This window comes from Boleophthalmus pectinirostris, unplaced genomic scaffold (genome assembly GCF_026225935.1).
Source record: "Boleophthalmus pectinirostris isolate CB_2022bp ecotype Guang Dong unplaced genomic scaffold, ASM2622593v1 HiC_scaffold_7, whole genome shotgun sequence".
Lineage (NCBI taxonomy): Eukaryota > Metazoa > Chordata > Actinopteri > Gobiiformes > Gobiidae > Boleophthalmus > Boleophthalmus pectinirostris.
Genome location: NW_026571473.1, coordinates 16881238 through 16900731, shown reverse-complemented (window position 1 = coordinate 16900731; position 19494 = coordinate 16881238). Strand labels below are relative to the sequence as shown.

Sequence of the window (19494 nt, the reverse complement as noted above, 5' to 3'; positions counted from 1 at the left end):
TGCGTTTTTGGTCTATGTTATAATGTTGTTTCCTCATCAAGAAAATACCTGGAGTTTTGTTTCATTCACACACGTTTAACAAAGAAACCAGCATATTTAGAGTTCTTCTTTCAAACAGAAAATACTCTATTCAACTTGTGATGTCATGTGGTAATACAGGAATTGCTCCACTGTGTTTTTAAACTCTACACACCTTCACTAGAATCATTGGATGATTTCAGCCTAGGATTTGCCAATCTCTACTGAACAGAGCATTTAAGCTTTGGAGCTATAGACAGAATATTAATAAAGGGTAACTCAAACATGTGAATGAAACAACACAACTCCAGGTATGTTTTTTTTATTAGGAAACAACATTATAACATGCCTTACATTTCCCTGAATCTCAAGAGTCACTTTTATGTAATATAGGATCTTTAAATATTACAGGTTGTCTACATGAAGATGCTATGGTTTTGCCTAGGGTGTTTGACAATATGGCCTTAGTACGACATTTAACAAATACTTGGCCATGTGGTGTCACCTGTAGAACATTACAGGCAGAGCAAAGACCTCTCTGGATTGGGCGGCAGACCCTCCATCAAAAATATAACGCACTGCATCTTTGAGAATATGATTTTAATCAATATAATCACAAAATGCAGTATATTTCTTTATTTAGCATCAGTTGTTGTACTTTATCCCCATATTTAATCTTTGCATATGTTTGGAGTCCAAGCTGCCAGTTTCAAGATTACTAATTAGTTGAGTAATCAGTTGAGTATTGAAAGAGCCCAGTGGAATAATATGCTGCCAAACTCATCTTTAATATTACACAGCACCTCTGTTTTTTTCTTCAGTTTTCAAATAAATGTATTCTGTTATTGTTGTACATAATCCCAAATTAATCATATAAATCCTTCATTTCAGTTTGGCACAATCCAGAAAAACCAATAATGTAAGGCAAATTGTGATTATGTTGTGTACAAGTGGAGCAGCGGTGCACCAGAAAATGTGACAGCTTAGAAGACTAGGTGTTGTTGTGATAATCCACGTTGTAAATATTCCCTCAAAAATTTGCTGCTCGCACCCCATTCTCACTGTTTGCCTGACAGCTGAGACTCTCTGCTCCTTTCCACTTCACGTAACACTTCGTCAGAGGTGTAGAAATTAGGCTCACAGCTCCGGCTCCTCGCTAATCTTACACTGGATTCAAATGAGCTGTGCTTCTTTGCCTCATCCCACATAATTAAAGTGCCACTCTGTGTAAACCAAACAACACCCTTTGAAGTGTTACAAGGGAATACATCTGTCTACATATTTTGTCATTTGGAAATGGAATTGCGCCATTTCAATGGTGGCAGTTGTTCAAACAGCATAAGTGCAATTAAGTGTGCAGTGTTAGACAAGAAGACTCAGCCCATTTATGGACAACTTGGGACAAACCAAATGTAATACATAGGTGCAGGTTGAGTAACCTTACACATTTTGATATTGCAAGATAATTTTGGATGAAAAATACTGCCATAAACCTCATGTCAGTATTATCCAAAATATTTCAAAGTCTAAGCCAATTTAAAAAGCCACAGGGGTCACGCTGATCAGCAGGTCACAAAACGCACATGTAGAATAGTTATAAAATAGCCTGAAAATCAAGATAAAAATACAAAATGGGTTTTAACAGCACATTTTCTGGAGCCTGTGTTCAATAAGAGCATTCATGGTCCTGTTTAGCTGTTTGATTTTCAACAAAAAGGTGGAAGTCTAACTTTCTAACTGTCTGGCAGAACTGTTGACTGATGCTAGCTATCTTGTGACTGTAATGTTCAGTTTCAGACAGAGCAGTGCCTACAGATAGTTTCACACACAAAGTTGTTGATGACGTCCACTGCAAAGTATCAGTACAAGTATCTTTTTATTTCTGACCCCTTTCCCTTCCACCAAGCACATTACACTCTGTCAACAGCCCATAAGGCGCGTGGGCATGCTGGTGGAATTTCATTTTTATTTTAAAAATGTTAAAGATGCATTGCCTGGGATGTGAGCGGGGGTTGCCTTTCCACAGATCTGACCTGCAATTTGGCCTGGTCTACTTGAAAATAGATAGAGGTTAATCCCATACTGTGAATCACTGCAAGCAAAGAAATAACTTCTCAATGGAGACAAGCAGGTGGCAGACACTCCTTAAGAAAAAAAAAAGAGAAAGAACTGGAATAAAAATATATAAACTAATATTGCCAAACATAAGATGAAAAGTTATTGCAGAAGATAGAGAGGCATATTTGGTTGATCCATCCATAATAACCTTCAAAGAATCTGTCAGTTAATTGAAATGCCAGCAAATAGCCTCTGAAATGTCAAGCTCATGAAAAGGTGAAGGTCTTATCTTAGACTTCACACTGCCACATGTGATATCCGCATTACAGAGATACCAGGATTACTTTAATTAACACCAGTAAAGGTTTATTGGGAAATATATGTTCAAGAGTAGAAACAGTACACATGACTGCCATCAGTCACTCACCATGCATTCTTATCAGTACCTAAATAGGGCTTTATTTTTCGTGGGATAAAACTTGTGTTATATATTAATTCCAGTTTGTCACACCCGTCAAGAAAAGTTAATAAAAAAAATAGTTTACCCATTTTTTTTTTTTTTTTTTTTTTTTATTACTGTGTGGTCATGTATATATATATTTAATAATAACTTTTATTATTAACTATTAACTAATGTATAAATTAGGAAAGGTTTGGCCTATGTACCATACAAACAACAGAAAGTGAAATTAAAAACTTGTAAATATCATTATGTTAAGTACATTTAAGCTAAATTAAAATGCATAACCTCTCATATGCATTTTAACAGTTGTTTCTCTCACTGTGTTTGTATGTGGTACAGTCGGACACAGAGTTTTGGGATAAGATGCAGGCTGAGTGGGAGGAGCTAGCACGGCGGAACTGGCTAACAGAGAATGAGCAGACGCAGATCCCGTCCTCTGTGTCTCCACACGAGAAGGTCAGTGCACACCTGTCAATCATGGACTCACAGCAGGAAAATGAATTCAAAATGCAGCCTTCACCATCACCATTGTAATTATCATCAAGTGAATAGTGATTTTCCTTACTTTTTTCCATCTCTGAAAAGTTTTTTAAATTGGTAGATATAGGTGTGTTGTTGAATAAATTGTAGTAGCCTGAGAGAGGCATGACACAGTATGGGACCCAGCACCCAGGGATGTGAACCCTCATGACACTGTGATAGTGTTGTCTATTCCAATCTAATCCACTCCAGTCCGAGTATGCTTCCGTTGTAGGTAGTATTTTACCTCTGGTCAACTATTTAGCTGGTGGTGAGGGCCCTCAGTACAACACAAAAATACAATTTCTCTTGCAAGATGTTCTATTGATTGGATTTCTATCCCAAAAGAAAACTGCTCAGTTTAGCTCTGGGTGCTAGAGCTGTACTATCGCAAAACAGGGCCAATCCAGGTCCAGCCAAATGTTTCACTTTAATTTTAAAGCTTTTTGGGAGTAGTTCATCAACATGATATATGTTTTTGTTCTGCATGCCCAGTCTTTCCTATAGCAATATATTTATAAATATTTTCTGATCTCCACTCTAAGAAAAACATCTCTTTTTCTTCTTGGTGCTCTGATGCTGCAATACCACACAAGGATAATCAGAGTGAACATTTCCAAAGAACGGACTATCTCTTCACAGGGGACTTTTTTGAAGTTCATCAGAAAGGATGAGTTCCTGCCGCTGGAGCTTTGCTCTGTCCCTGCAGCTCAGGACTCCTTCTTTGAATGTGGAGGAGACACACTGACATTGTTCTGTTTCTGCTGACAGGGGTACTACTTCCATACAGATAATCCTTATAAGGACATGCCCAACGCCTTTGAGGAGGGCCAAAAGAAGTCTCGAGAAGGAGACTTACAAAACGCAGTCCTCCTGCTGGAGGCAGCGGTGCTGCAAGATCCTCATGACTCAGAGGTGAATACACTCATTTAACTCTATGTCTACACTTATATATTAGGCAAGTCATTTGCCTTACTGAAGTTTGTTAGTTCAAGTAGAGAAAAGGTCAGACTAAAAGAAGCTGGTTTTGTCAATAAAATGATATGTCAAACAGAGCATCACTTCTTCACCCTCCTGTTAAGAGGGATAATGATCAAACTCAGAGGTCTGCACCCACAATCAGTCCACAGCAGCCACACAAATGGTTTGCACACCAAGAAAAATGCTTGCTTTTGGAAACTACAAACTTGTTCAGCGTTTTGATGAGCATTTCCGTTCGGCCAGTGAGCTGAATAATATGACATTTGGCAGGTTACTGTGCGTGTATGTGCCTTCTCAAAGGACTGACCTCTTTGCAGGCTGAAAGAGCAAAGCCTTCATACAAAGTACTTCGAATCCCTTGGAATATACAGAAATGTGCCAGTTATTCCAAGGAGAGGATTATCCCGCGGTGTATGGAACTAATATGATTCACAAATTCCTTCTTGGTGCTTAGTGGCTTATTGCCCGACTGCAAAGACCTCTGAATAGTTTATAAATAATTCTGTCCCTTATTTCAAACACAGCATTTTACACAGAACATTGTGATTTTACAGTAGATATGGTCCAAATAATAAACATAATACTGCATTTTTATGTGAATTACATTGAATTTAATCAAATCTTTACCAACACCTTCCCCTGAGATCATGGCATCCTCTGTTCTTCTGCAGGCTTGGCAAGTGCTGGGCACCACCCAGGCTGAGAATGAGAACGAGCAGGCAGCAATTGTCTCTCTCCAAAGGTGGGCAAACAGTGGACTAGTTCTAAACTGACTAATGTAAAATGTGCACGTGTGATGAATATATGCATAATAGATCTATCGTCTAACAGCTTGTAAGTCTTTGTGAAAAGATTAAACTTTTCTTGTGTAAATTAAGAATTAAGAATTGCAGTTCCAGTAGTGATCAAATGGATACATGTAAAATAAAAAACAAAACTTTTTTTTTTCAAAAAGTGAAATGTGAACTTTATCTGACAGACCAATGTCCAGTCCCAGACAGGTTATGAGCGATGCACAGTCAGGGGTGGCCCACTTTCAAGACAGTGAAGGCACAAATTACACCTATCATCAGGTGTGAGACTTGACGAAACACTGACGTCTGAAAAGTTAAAAATTCATTCTATTCACCTTTCAAAAAACGTCTTTTGGGTACAATTTTAAAAAGTCGATTTAGTTACTTAACAATATGATATCTAAATTCAAAAGTATTCAAAAAAGTGACAATTGAGTCACATGAGTGGATAATTAGTCTTAGAACTTTGTCTCAGTGGGAAATTTGTTCTTTTCATGTAATCCTTCAAACAGTGCCTCTGAGAAACCTGTCAGCAGCAGAGACCCAGCCCCAGATCTTGAGCCAGAATCCAATATTATGTAGCTCAAGTATTAGTCTATACCAGAAGGCATCTGCACTTATCTGTACCCAAAATCATCTGCAATGGTGGATGAAGTACTCAGTTTTGTTTCTTAAGTAACATTGTAAAGTAAAAAGTATCACTTGAGAAAATCTGCTTAAGTGAACATATTTAAGTATCCATTTAAAAATGCACTTAAAGAGTAAAAAGTAAAAGTATTTTGCGTATTTCAGGTGTGATTAATTTGTTTAAAATGTAGATGATTCTTGTAGCATGGTGAAAATAACCCCTAAAATCATATGAAATGTTTACTTTTCAGTAGAAGTACTTTTTGTAGAAGTAGAAACAAGCTTACCTGCAAATGTAGTGAAGTAAAAGTAAAAATTATCCACTGCAAAATGTGCTTAAGTAAAGTGTAATTACCTAAAAATTCTACTTAAGTACAGTACTTCACTACTTGTACTTCATTATCTTCCACCACTGATCATCTGTCAATTATTCAAGCTATACATTGAGACTATTGCAGACTTGAAAAAATTTATGTTTTGTTTGGTCCTACCACTAACAAATTTAACTAATGCAAATACAGTCTAAAACTTGGCTGCAGCCGACTGAGCTCTCATCCACCCTGAGCCTCTAATCATTATCCTCTCCCTCATGTTCCTTTGCTTCAGTCTAAATTAATGACCAAAGCCACATTAACTTTGAAGTGCAAACCTTATGTAATGTCTCCTCTGAATTACATTGGTGCTTTCTCCATCAAGGTGTTTGGAACTCCACCCTAACAACCTTACGGCGCTCATGGCCTTGGCCGTCAGCCTCACTAACACTGGGATGCGTCATGACGCTTGTGAAACCCTGCTACGCTGGCTACGACACAATCCCAAATACAAACAACTGCTTAAAGGCAAAAGTCACTTGGGCTCCCCCAACTCCCATCGAAGGCTGTCTCATGTCCCCAACATGGGCCGACATGAAAGGTGAGGAAGACAGCGGGTCACTTACACTCATAAGTCAGTGTACATGGGGTTGAATACAAATAGATCTAAAATTTGCTTGCTAAGTGCTCTATGTAACTTTTGTGGTATGGAAATGCAAAGGAAATGGAATGTTCCATAGTATGACATAAATCAAACTAAATCTATCTCAGATTTTTTATATTTTAAAATTTCTTAATTTTTTTTTTATTGTTTAAAATACGTCATTACTACATAAATTCTGACTTTGGGTCACCACTCCGCAGGTTTTCTACACTTATATTATGTAGACAATCTTGGCCAGTTTTGTGTCACCTACTTGGCTGTGTGTATGTGTACATGCATGCGTATGTGTGCTTATATGTTTCTGTGTTTATGTGTGCTTATATGTGTGTGTGTGTGCAGCGCCTTGTTACCAGATGTGAAGGAGCTGTTTCTGGAGGCGGCTCAACACACGTCTGACGGCATCGACCCAGACCTGCAGACTGGCCTTGGGGTGCTCTATAACCTCAGCGGAGAGTTCAACAAAGCAGTGGACGCCTTCAACACAGCGCTGTCAGTGCGGCCAGAGGTAACTTTATACACAGTGGACAAGAAGATAAAGGGTGTTGACAGACAGCACGTTTCTGAGAGTTTTGGCTATTGAAGCTGTAGACTTAGAACAACATTTGATACATTTTATTAAGTGATTTTGTAGTGATTTAAAGTAGAGGTGGGAAATACATAGTTTACAAGATAATACTGAAATGTTTTTTTCAAAGGCACACAGACAGAGTAAATAGAATATAGAATATACTGTCTATTATAAGAAAGGAAAAAGTTATAGGACTGAAGCCTGTGCACTATGAACCTCAACCAGTTTGCAAAAATATGATTTCATTATTGAACTAATCTATATATATTGTGATATTCATTTAGATTATGGCTAGCTATGGCTGATCAAATTTACAAATACACATTGAACACACTAGCAAATAATATCATCATACTAATTATTATTATACAGTACAATGGGTCAACAAATTCGAAACTCAGCAACTTATTGTACAGACCATATGGTATCATGGAAAGTAATGGATTGTCTGACTTTTTCCAATTTCCAAGATATTGCAATTGCAAGTGATGCATGGCAATGTCGATTTAATGTGCTCTACTAGGAAAAGAGAGAGAACAGGAAATGTCAAGGGAGAGCTCATGCAAAGAAAGTGTGATGTACAAAACACAAAACATCTTCAACCCACAAAACAACTTATATCCTTCATGCAAATCCAGTGTCTGTCCTCACTGCACTGTCCCTGGCCGACAGGACACGGGTGGATCCAGCCCTCACATTTGACTTGGTAATATCTTCCCCCCTGGTGAAAACATAGTCCTGAGCACAAGAGGGGATAATTGTACCCCACTGCTTGGTTTAGTCAAAGATAAAAGGCCTCTATACTGCAGTGGAGCATGACCTCTGTGTGTGTCCCTGGCTGCAGGTGGGAAATAATGACAAGGACACATCCTATATTACTCATCTCTCCTTAAATAACCCTCACTTTGCACAAGGGGAATTAAAATGTGTCTGCACTGTTTGTTGAATAGTATAAAGTAATTAGTACAGTTACAAGCCTATCATTAGCTCTTACCTTTCTGTGAGGTGATGGAAGGTTCCTCTCTGGAGTCTCATGTGTTGTGTGTCTTTGTGACAAGAGCCACTGTGCATGTGTTCTTCTTAAGACCCAAGGATAAAGGCTTCTTGTGCTACCTAAAAAATAGGGCAGGTAACCAAATTATAATTGAACATTAGAACACTATAGCAGAAAATGCATGCATGACACTGTAATATGTCATCAATATTCTTCCTACAATAAATATTGTATGGCAGGACTACTTACTGTGGAACCGCCTTGGGGCCACATTGGCCAACGGAGACCGGAGTGAGGAGGCAGTGGAGGCCTACACTCGTGCCCTGGAGCTGCAGCCAGGCTTCATCCGGTCCCGATACAACCTGGGCATCAGCTGCATCAACCTGGGAGCGCACAGGTGAGCTCTTTGACTATTACCCATTCAGAGTAGATGTAAAAATGGATTACAATTCCATTTGGTTAATTAGGCCTAAATGAAGCACGACACCAGTTCTCACTGCTTATGGTCAGTGGATATAATTTATGGTTAAATTTAAGATATTGGCTTGGCTTCTTTTGTGTTTTTTGTTATTATATTGTATTTTTACAAAATGGCTGCAATAAAAGTGTAATGTTTGTTTTATTTTCCCAGAGAGGCGGCCAGTAACTTTCTAACTGCCTTAAGCCTTCAAAGGAAGAGTCGGAGTCTGCAGCAGTCCCACCAGGTGATGTCAGGGAACATCTGGGCTGCTTTGAGGATAGCTCTGTCCATGATGGACCAGCCCGAACTGTTCCAGGCTGCTAACATCGGGGACCTGGACCTCCTCATGCGAGCATTTAACTTAGACATTTAAGATGAGAGAAAGCTGGTGAACATATTTTAACTGTACACCAATAGCCAAAAGTCCAAAGTGCACCCTTCAGAGAAGAGTGGACCAGTTTCCTGGCAGTGAGTTTTTGCACTTAAGTATTTAATACTGTCGGAATTGTATGTCAACGACGGGTTCTTCCAAGTTTTTTCGCTGGCTACATTATGATCAATTTGCACTGCAAATTGCAATTCCCCTGAAGAGCACAAGGACGGGCACAGATTGTATGAGCAATGCCTTAGAGAACACATGAATTAAACCCACTCATCCGGTGGAACAGAGGCAGACAGGTCATTTCTGTGGACAAACCCCACTGTTTATGAAGTGGTCGCTGAGTAAAGCCTTTAACAGACTTGATTTTTAAACACTCACAACTGTCTGCACTCTGGGGAGTGGTTTTAGTCATCAACCACAGTGAAACATAACTTTAGATCTGGAGCTCTAATCCTGTTAAAACAGTTTTATTTTGAACAAACTGCTACACCCACTGCATTTCCATAAAATGGTCCTGATACTTTCTTTTTGCACTTTGCACAAAGATCATTTGTCATTCCCAAATGGAATGAGCAGCCTGGTTTTCAGCCTTACAAAATGCATCTGATGAAAATTTAAGTTGTACTGTTTTTGTGGCAACACAAAAAGCCATTGGCAATGCTCCGGGTACTTCAAAACTGCTGCCTGTTTGTGAACTTTCTAAAGGGTTAAATTTGCTTTTTGTGGATATTTTAAAAACTTGCCTTGATGGCTCTTTTGCTCCCTTTATAAAGATGGTTTGGCAGTTAACCATAGGCCAGTCCATAACCAGTAGAAGGACATCCACTATCCTACTTATATTAATATTCACAGCTGTGTAAATTGTAGTGCAGTTTTGCAATAGACAACAGCAGGTAGGTGATGTATAGCTGCAAGCCAAGGAAGCAGCTTGCTGTCTAGGATAATGTAGTAATTTGTATCTTTGCAAAACAGCCACTGGCAACAAGAGCTCGTTCGCTTAATTAAATCTGCTAGCCTCAGTCATCAAACATCATGAATACTTATCTATGATTGTGAAATTTAGTTTTCTATAACTACATATATTGGACTCTGCAGCACTGCAGGAACACAGAGCTTTTAGTTCTTGCTGTATGTAAACGGACAGTTCCTCACTCTGCAACAGAGTATGAAGGATCATCTCAACTCTATGGCCCTGCACCTCAGCTCTGAACAGGCTGCACTCTCTCTGAGTGAGCACTGTAACTAGGCTTTCTCTCCAAACCTATGCAAAGGTCATGTTTTCTGTTGCCACCCTGAATAGTCTGTGTGCGCCTGTCTGCCTCAGCGGTCCAAATGGAAGTGTTTTTTCAGAGCTGTGAAAGAATGCTATCAGGGGAAACCAGAGGCTGGCTCCAGAGCCATTCATCTTCCTAACTGCTCAGCTCTGATGCTGTGCTCTGTATGAAAATGTTTCATTCAGAAACTGGAAGAGCAAAAGCAAGTGTGCTTTTTCAAATAAAATAAAATAAAAAAAACTCAAACAGAACTTTCAGTTTTTGTTTCAGTTAATTGTGTAATTCTGGATAGCAGTTTAGCAAAACTGTTATCATTAATAATAAATAAAAAATCAAATCAAATTAATATGTTAAAACTAATGGTGGGGATGATACTTGTAAATCTGTAGATACTTTACAAAATACTTTTAGAAATGAAGCACACATCTGAATATAAGACAGAGAAAATGTTTGCCACAGCTGCACATCCCACAGCAAAACTTTATTTGCTGATCCAGTTGGGAAGATGGCCATATTATGCTGATGATTACATGACTGAGTTGTTTTATTATTATTTATTGTTAATTAGTTTTATGTTATGTTTTTTTTTTTTTCCTTTTTGCAGATCAGTTGTATTTTTCATTATGCAACAATGGGTATTTGGTGATTTAAAAAAAAAAAAAAATCTGTATAATGTTATAGCGATATTTTTTAAAGAAACCTTTAAAATGGTGTAAACTTTGACTCACTGAGACATGGTTGGTAAGGATGATGTTTCTGAAAATACTGCATTACCTTCTCAGGTGAACTGACTTTGTGAAACGCATGCTCCAAAAGGAAGGACTGCATGATAGATCTATACATTTATTTTTGAATGCAATTTTGAGTTGTATGCACGCAATACATGAAAGTGCTTTATTTTTCTCCTAACATAAAAATGACATGCTTTTTGAGACATATAAACTGAATTACACAATGTTTTTTTTTTTGTTTTTTTTTAAGTGGAACTTACTTGTTGACTTTTAACCACAGTGTATTGGTTAAATAATATATATTCTGCCTATAACTCTTCAAATTAGGATTACGTTACTTCTCATCAAATCAAAACTCATCTGTACTTTGGTTTTTAAAAATGAAATAAGCTAAAAATGAATTTTCATGGCATGTCTGAGATTTTTTTTTTTGTCATTCTTTGAACCACTGAAAGACTTTATTAAGCATATTTTTAGATCAGTCGGTACATGTACATCTTGTTTTCACAGAGGCAGTTTGTTCTAGCTTGTCAATGGATTTTATGTATAACAATATTTTGGCAAATGATACCCTTTATATATGACCAAATATTTATTGAAAAACATTATATACTGTATGTAATCACAATGGAAGCATTAGCACCTTTAAATCCACATAATGAAAGTACTCTTTTCAAATAAATTCTTGTTTCTATTCTCTGCCCTGGTGTTCAGTGTAAATTACACTCAAGTACTGCTTTATATTGCTTTCTGGGTATCACCAGATCTAAACCCAGACTTGATCAGGTCTCAAATAGGGCTAAATGTGATCTTAAATTAGACTCAACCATGAATAAAGTAGTTCTAAATAAGAATTAACCCAATTAAGACAAACACAAAAGGTACATTGTGAGGGCCCATCAAATGCTTTTCTCTGTGGAGATGTTATTGCTTTGTCTGAAATGTTTCACAGTATGGTATAAAACCTTTCTATCATCATGGAGACCAAACCAGACCATGTTACAAGTCAGATCTGTGGAGAGGCAACCCCACTCACAGTTAGAATGTCTGTTTTTCTAGGTATTTTTAAGCAATAAAACAGCCTGTAATTAAATAAATGTAAGGTAGTGCTGTTTAATGTCACTGTGGAACATTCAAAGCAAAGCAGTGACATCCATAAAAACAAGCAGTTGACGGAACCCCAACCAAAAAGTTACATAGTGCACCTTTAAACCAAAGAGGGCCCTGGTTATCATTAGAGGCAGCTTATACCCACAGTTTGTGAAACACTGGTGTAAATGAAGCTGTGCAATCCCAACAAAAGTGTTTTTATTTATCCAAACAGAGTAAGTAAACAGTGCCATAGATTACACATCATGACCCTATTCACAGACACTGACACACCTGGATAATCATGTACTTTACAAAAATCAACTTAAATAATCCATTGTAGGTCTTAAAAACTAAAATGGCACAAACTTGTTTTCAAAAAGGCAACAGAGTAAAAACTGATAAAGAACCTTCTTGACATTTAGTCAATTGAAAAGGAGAAAAACTCAAATGGTACAATTGTACAATCGAAATGTCTAAATGCAGGTTTAGTGCACATGCCAACAGTGAAAGGCCTGGCAATTTTAACAACAGCTGAAAGTGATTGTAGATGAAGCAAGTGGGAAAGCAGGAAAGATGTTAACTGAGAATAGAGAAATAAAGGTGCTGAGAAGCAAGAAACATTGCACAGTTACAGATCATGACAATACACTGCTAAACAAGACAACAGCTTATATCAATATCCAGTTACAACAAAAAACATATTTAGTTTTGAGGTGCCAAACAATAGACATTTGGTTTCTGAGTAAAAATGACTGAATTGGAAGAACAGCTGAAACACAAAACTTGCATAGAGATATGTTAACACCTCCGCACTGCATAGGCTCTGAACTGTAGCTGGTAATAATTATGAGAGATGATCCACAGTGTTTCTATATAAGAAGAATTCAAATCTTATGATGCTTTTGACGATAATGATAATGCAGAGGAGTACATGGCAAAATATAACATACAGAGTTAGCGATGAGGTTATACTGTAATATTATAATGTTGAGTATTGAAGATAAGAGGGAGGTTTAAGTTGCAGGGAGCACCTTATTCTGAATACATTCAACACAGCATCATTTTATTTATCTGGTATACATAAAGATAGTTGTGCAGTTTCATATAACTAAAATGTTTAAAAGTGCGCTATATTAGGTCAACTTGCCTACTGTGCATATTATCTTGAAAACTTGAAGTGCATAAGAGAAGGCAACCAGTGAACGGCTGCAAACTGTTATATTAAAGGTGCACTGCGTAACTTTTCTTGGAAAGGGTACACCACATGATATCTCCATGTTCTAGTAGATGTACTTAACTATTTAGCCTGGAATGTTTCACAGTAAGGCATTAAATGTAGCTATCTCGATGGAGACAAGCAGGCCAAGGTACAGACCAGTTCGGTGTAGGAGCTGGCCGGCACACACAAGAATGCATGTTCTTAAAGGTATTTCTGAACAATAAAATCAACTCTAGACTTACTGCTACGATGATGCCATACTGCATCATACCAAGCAAAGTAATAACATCTTTATAAAGAAAAAAATGCAGCATACCCTCCACCAGAAAAGTTACACTATCCACTTTTAAAGCGTTGTAGCTGGTTTGTACAAGGTAAGCATGTTTTTCACTTTAAATGTAGCATGTGTCCAGTTTAAGGAACAATGAGGTTTCAGATCCACATTCATTCATATGTTTACAACAGGTGACTCCAGTCTCCAGTCTAGTCAGGTACAAAGTGTGTTATTATTCCAGCTGAAGTGCTTTGTTTGTATGTGACGGATCTGCCTGTTGTCAGCTCCTGTGGCTGACAAAGGTCTGCATTAAAGAATAACTTGACTCTAAATAAATCTTAAGTTACTTGCGTCATAACCAGCTGAAAGTGGGGCAGGTCAGAGCCATTCATCAGGCAGTAATACTGTATACTCTACAGCGGTATATTTAACAACTATTTATGGATGCCTGATGCTCTCATTCAGACAAAACTTTCATATGGTTTGTTCTCCGGTGTCCAAACACACCAATGTGTCTGTACAGGACATTCTTCAAAATGTAGCTTCAAATACTAGCCACAAGCAGCATTCTTTTTAACATTTGAGGGCTGGCAGTAAGCATTTTAGGGTGAATTTACAAAAAATATCATAAAAATCTGGGCAGAGTAGCTCAAGGCATGGGTTTTGATATGCGGTTTGTGTTTTCCAGCAGCATTAATTGCACATGTCCCTCTATACTTTAACATACACGAAAAACTGAAATGTACATATAAAGCAAACACAAATGCACAAGAAGCTTTCCCTTTCTTATTAGTTTTGTTGTTTTCCTGAATGACATCAAGAGGAGCTGGTTGTCTGAAATTTCTTTTGTACATTGCTTCCACTGCTACAGTCGTGTACCAGTCTCAGAGACTGTGGTTCTTTAACTGCTCGACAGTCGACGGTAAAAGTAGATGTAACCCAAGTCTTTTGGAGGCCTTTCTGACAAACACACTTTGTGGTCATTGTAAATAACCCACCTAAAAGAACAAAATACACTGAGTGCACATGATCAAAAACAAAGTACATGTGTATTACTATTATGTATTAGTACGTTACTCACCTTCCTTCTTTTTTGATGTGACAAATATAATGCCCTGACATTGTAGATGCTCCCATGTGACTGATGAAGGCAAAGAGCTCATAACCTTAAAAATATAACAAAAATACATGTAAATTCCCAACAGGTTTTAACAATTGGGGCTGTAACTAATATTTATTTAGTAGTCAACCAGTCAGCGATTCATTTTTCGATTAGTTAAACAATTATATATCTCTTGTAAATTTAGACCTTTTAAATATAATATCAACCTAAAGATTATGGTGACTGAAGGCTGAAAAGCATATTTTTGATGACAATTCTAACTCCTGATATTTTGATTGAATAATGCCACTGTTTTTGTCTTAAAAAGGTCTTTTCGGATGTGTTTTAGAGTCTAAGGCTAGGTTATGATTAAGATGATCAAAATATGGCAATGATTATTTTCTGTAGTCGACTAATCACGATTAGTTGATTAGTCGTGGCAGCCCTATTAATAATGACATTTACTCTACAGCATTTCCTGACACAACAATCTGTATTTGTACAATGTTCACTCATTTGTAACTCATTATGGATGTAGTAAACATTCATAAATAAGAAAATCCGGTGGATTGCACATGCAGTGGATCCAAAACAAACTTTTAAACACAATTTTCTCTCTGAACTAAATTGATAGACATTAACAGTAAAATCTTAAACTCACGTCCTGGTCCATCTTTGACCCGGGGGCCTGCTGTGTCTCTGTCTGGGGACAGTGTGGAGTCGCTGTGGGAGTTGGCGTTGGAGAAGGCGTTGTCATTGGGCTCTGTGTCAACCATGTCTGAGAGGGCGTCACTCTCCTCCTCCTCGGGGTGGGTGAATATCCAGTCGAGTGCTCGCTCAAGGTTATTGTTCTGAAAGATAATCATAAAATATAATTCACCACTCAGAAACAATATAGGCAGACGAGCTTGAGAGACAGAGGAGCACTGTGGTTAAATGAAGAATCATCAAAATGTTTTCATATATTATTAAGATAATATATATAATGCAACCAGTCAGGTACATTATATTTCACTGTAACATATGGAGACATACAAATAAATAAAATAAAATAAAAATGACTCCATTGACTTCCTGTCTAAAACTACTGAACTGAGATAGATTTTTTTTTTAATAATCACAAGAAAGTACAGAGAAGTGGGCGGGAATAGTGGATAAGTGAGAACAGAAATTTTCTGACCACTCAACAATTAAATGCCAGGATTACCCAAACATGCATGAATAGAAATACAACCTTTGATTAGACTATTGATGAGGTAAAGAGTCCGTAAAAGTCGATTTTGCATTGTAATCAGACCAACAATAATAATAATTAATTAATTACATTGAAAAACACTAAGAAAACTCAAACATGATCAATGCTCATTTCTATAAAAAATATATATAAACCCCATGAAGTAAATCCCAGAGGAAACTTCTCTATATTAAAACAGTGATTTGCTGAAATAAATAAATAAATAAATAAGATTCATATTAGAGGTAATGTGCCATATTTTCCCTGGGGAATTTTTTCTTCTGATACAAAAATAGAGGTGTGATTTGTGGAGACTGGTCTGAATGAATCCATGAGTTGCTGTCTCTTCATGTCAGGTCAGTGAGGTTGAAAAGTTCCTCCTGCTAATTTTGGTCCAAAAATAAACTGGCCTCGAGACCCCTGTGTGCTTCACGCCTTCTCCCCCCTCATGAGAAATATGTGTGTTCATTTTTTTGAGTCTAACAATATCACGGTTGGCAGGGAGATCGGAGATAAACAAGGAAGTCTATTTTGAAGTCTTACTAACGGTCCAGCTGCTATTTATACAGAGGGGCAGGTGGAAAGATGAAACAAGACATGTGAGAAAGTGAAGCCATTTTAAAATAGCTAGATGAACAGATTATAAAGCAAGATGTTCACAGCAGTTTGTGGGACTGAGTTTGCTAAAATGGCTTTATTTTTCTTTCCATTTGAGTTACTTCTTCACATCAGCAAAGGTGTCTGTGCACTGTAGGGACTATTTGTAAACAGCGTCTATTTGGGCAGACATTTTTCATTTATCTCTCTGACACATGGGACCTGTAACATTTGCAAATCTGGAAAGCATTCAAGTAGGGCAGCCAGGTATGGTTTCAGATGAACCCTAACCCTAACCCACCATGGCTCTCTATGTGTGACTAGAAAATGGTCACTAGCCAAGTCAAAATCTTACCATAAATAATCCAGTTAAAGGCTTTAATTAATTTTATTGTACTTTACAGTAAACCCCCTACTAATATATGATAAAATTTCAAATGCTCAAGACTCAATCCTGATTTCAATATCTTTAATAAGGAGATAGTTAAAACCCCTCTTTTATGTATTTAATTAATGTAATTAATGCATTTTTTTCTGTCTAGTTCTTGTAGGTCAAAATCATTCAAGATCAAGACAATTCAGGAATAGTCCTGTTTTATCCTATTTATGTGATTTCACTAGCTACTTAAATATCTACTATAGTTTTTTTTGTATCTATTAGTTTTTTTTTTTTTTTATTACTTTACTCCCTACACAGTTTGTATAATAAAAACAGACAACCTCAAGCTCATAATATTGTTTAAGCTCATACAGGGTACAAAGTGCAATGAATAAAAGCTGACCGTGTTTTTGAGTGCCCGGATGCTGTGTGCGCGAGGGAAGCCCATAGATGTGAGGATGGAGATGCTCTCTTCAGGAGGAGAGTTGTCCAGAGGTGTGGCCCCCATGGGACTATCACTAGTGGAGGGTCCCGGGTCCATCATGGAGGGTAAAGTCAGCGGCTCTGCAAAGTCTAAAGAGAATCCCACAATGTGAAATCAATAAAGAAACCAGTACAAAATATTTCAGAACTATGCAGAAAACACTTTGAAATTGACTCTTGTGAGTTTTAAGCCATGTTATACTGTTGTTACCTCATCAGAAACATATCCGGAGATGTGTTTTGTTTCATTCACACATGTTTTAATCCTTTATTATTAGTCTGTCTATATCCAGGGCTCAAATCATCCAAATGATCCTAGTGAAGGTGTATGAAGTTTAAAAACACAGTCGAGCACTTCTTGTATTACCACATGACATCACAACGTGGAGGTGGAGTGTTTTCAGCCTAAATATACATTGTTTGTGTGTTAAACATGTGTGAATGAAACAAAACACAACTCCAGGTATGTTTTTGATGAGGAAACAACATTACAACATAGATTAAAAAGGTGCAATATAGACTATTTCATGATAAAAATACAAGGAATATTAAAAAGTTATTCTAAATATAAACACATATCTGTTCATCATTCATATGTGTTAGGGACAAGCACCAAGAGGGCAATGGTTTTTGACTCCCAGTGACTCAACAAAATGAGTACATAATGACAATCGTATTCTCTGTGCCATCAAAACTGAATGCAACCCATTTTACAGATGTGAGACGCACTTTGAAACAGGCAGGGAGCTGTTCTAATTTTCCTTCAGTTTAGAGGCACTTTACTCTGAGGCAAGAGGAAAAGTGATACAAAAAGCCCTCAGGGGAACAACTCCACAGCACATGATGTCTAGGGATTTAACCGATGTGTATAAACATGTATAAATATTTGCGAAATATGTTACAAAGGACAGGGAATGCTTCTATGTTGTCTTAAATCACCAACAGTCTCAAGCCATTGTACTCTTCTTGCAACTCCCAAGCATGGATAATAATGGAGTAATATTTAGAATATAAATTACTGCACTGTAGTGTCTTGAAAAATAATATATGCCCGTCATGATAACAACATTTTGAAGTGAGATATATTTCTACAGAAAATGATAAACAATAATGTTCAAACAGCTTTATGCCACATTCATAATGCATGATAATCTCAGTCAAACCCATTCTAAATGCACAATAAAGTTAAAAACATGAGCTGTAGCACATAAATAGCAATGAAACATTTTAACTATTAGTTATTGCTGAAATTAAGTCATTATCAGTTTACCCTCTACCTCTCAAATGTTCAAATGTTAAATAAATGAATGAATAAATAAATACATAAATATTGAAAAAATATAGTTCCTGATATCATTTAGTGCCTGAAGTTTATAGAGAAATTATCATGGCAGGTCTAAATGGAGATGCCAAAAGAAAGCAAATGCATGATTTAAAGATTTGCCATTGCTCTGCCTGGAATGTTCCACAATATTACATTAAATCACTCTACCTTACATTTATTAATTTATGGTTTTATAGCTCAAAAATATGTGGAAAAACAGGCATTCTGACTGTGAGGGCAGTTCCCTCTCCACAGATCAGACCTGTAACTTTGTCTGGTTTTGTCTTCATGAAGGTTTCATACCATACTGTGAAACATTCCTGACAAAGCAATAACATCTTCGTGGAGAAAAACATCTCATGGACCCTGCACCAGAAAAGTTACACAATGCATCTTTAAAAATGAAATAATTAGGTGAAAAAAAAAACAACAAAAAAAACAAAACAAAAAACTTGAGCATCTTGTCTAGTTTGTCATAGTGTTGGCGTGTTTGGTTACCAGGCTCTTCCATATGGGCTATGATCCAGTTAAACGCCATCTCTGGGCCCATGTTGCCGGTATAGTAGACAGCCTTTCTGCAGGCCTCGAGAGGAAAACCCATTTCTGCCAGCTGCATTGCTGCGGCTTCATCTATTTCAGGAGCTGAGGATGTGACAAACCCACATCAATAACTGAAATTAAGCTGATTCAGCTCTACCAATAACTCCACTTAAAACAACTACTAGGGTTTACGGTATCTCTCCCTCCTCGGGCCTCATTAGACAAAGAGGCTGGCACAAGCATGAACCTTGGGGAGCTTATTTTATCAAGGCATGATTTATCATGAAGAAAAATGAGTGCAACTAAAACAAGCTGCACAGAAAAGTAAAGTTTGTTTGGAAGTATCTAGAATTTGGAGAGCAGCTGCAGCACCTGCTCAAGTATATGTACACAGTCAGGGAGCTAG

At 37.3% G+C, this 19494-nt stretch overlaps 2 protein-coding genes across 4 annotated transcripts in view; one reads left to right on the top strand and one right to left on the bottom strand.

Moving 5' to 3' along the window:
• Positions 1-12141, top strand: part of pex5la (peroxisomal biogenesis factor 5-like a) — a 70478-nt gene extending 58337 nt beyond the window's left edge. For all 3 annotated transcript variants that reach the window (XM_055164679.1, XM_020924637.2, XM_055164678.1), the window contains 7 exons: positions 2879-2995; positions 3830-3973; positions 4711-4781; positions 6157-6372; positions 6775-6940; positions 8237-8394; positions 8629-12141. In XM_055164679.1, the coding sequence (XP_055020654.1) occupies positions 2879-2995; positions 3830-3973; positions 4711-4781; positions 6157-6372; positions 6775-6940; positions 8237-8394; positions 8629-8830 (1074 nt within the window). In that variant the 3' untranslated portion in view covers positions 8831-12141. The remainder of the gene's footprint in view (positions 1-2878; positions 2996-3829; positions 3974-4710; positions 4782-6156; positions 6373-6774; positions 6941-8236; positions 8395-8628) is intronic.
• Positions 12142-12283: 142 nt separating this feature from the next.
• On the bottom strand, positions 12284-19184 carry LOC129412026 (ubiquitin carboxyl-terminal hydrolase 13-like). The gene is made up of 5 exons (XM_055164689.1): positions 19047-19184; positions 17145-17314; positions 15193-15382; positions 14511-14595; positions 12284-14427 (listed from the first exon to the last, which is right to left on the bottom strand). Exons 1-5 carry the CDS (start codon positions 19162-19164, stop codon positions 14331-14333), a joined length of 660 nt encoding a protein of 219 aa, XP_055020664.1. The 5' UTR covers positions 19165-19184; the 3' UTR covers positions 12284-14330.
• Between the last annotated feature and the right edge of the window lie 310 nt (positions 19185-19494).

Coding starts and splice junctions, on each gene's coding strand:
- LOC129412026 (XM_055164689.1), bottom strand. CDS start 19,164: ATGCAGCTGGCAGAAATGGGTTTTCCTCTCGAGGCCTGCAGAAAGGCT. Junction 17,315..19,046: donor AGCCCATATGGAAGAGCCTG/GTAACCAAACAC, acceptor GATTCTCTTTAG/ACTTTGCAGAGCCGCTGACT. Junction 14,596..15,192: donor GGTCAAAGATGGACCAGGAC/GTGAGTTTAAGA, acceptor TATATTTTTAAG/GTTATGAGCTCTTTGCCTTC.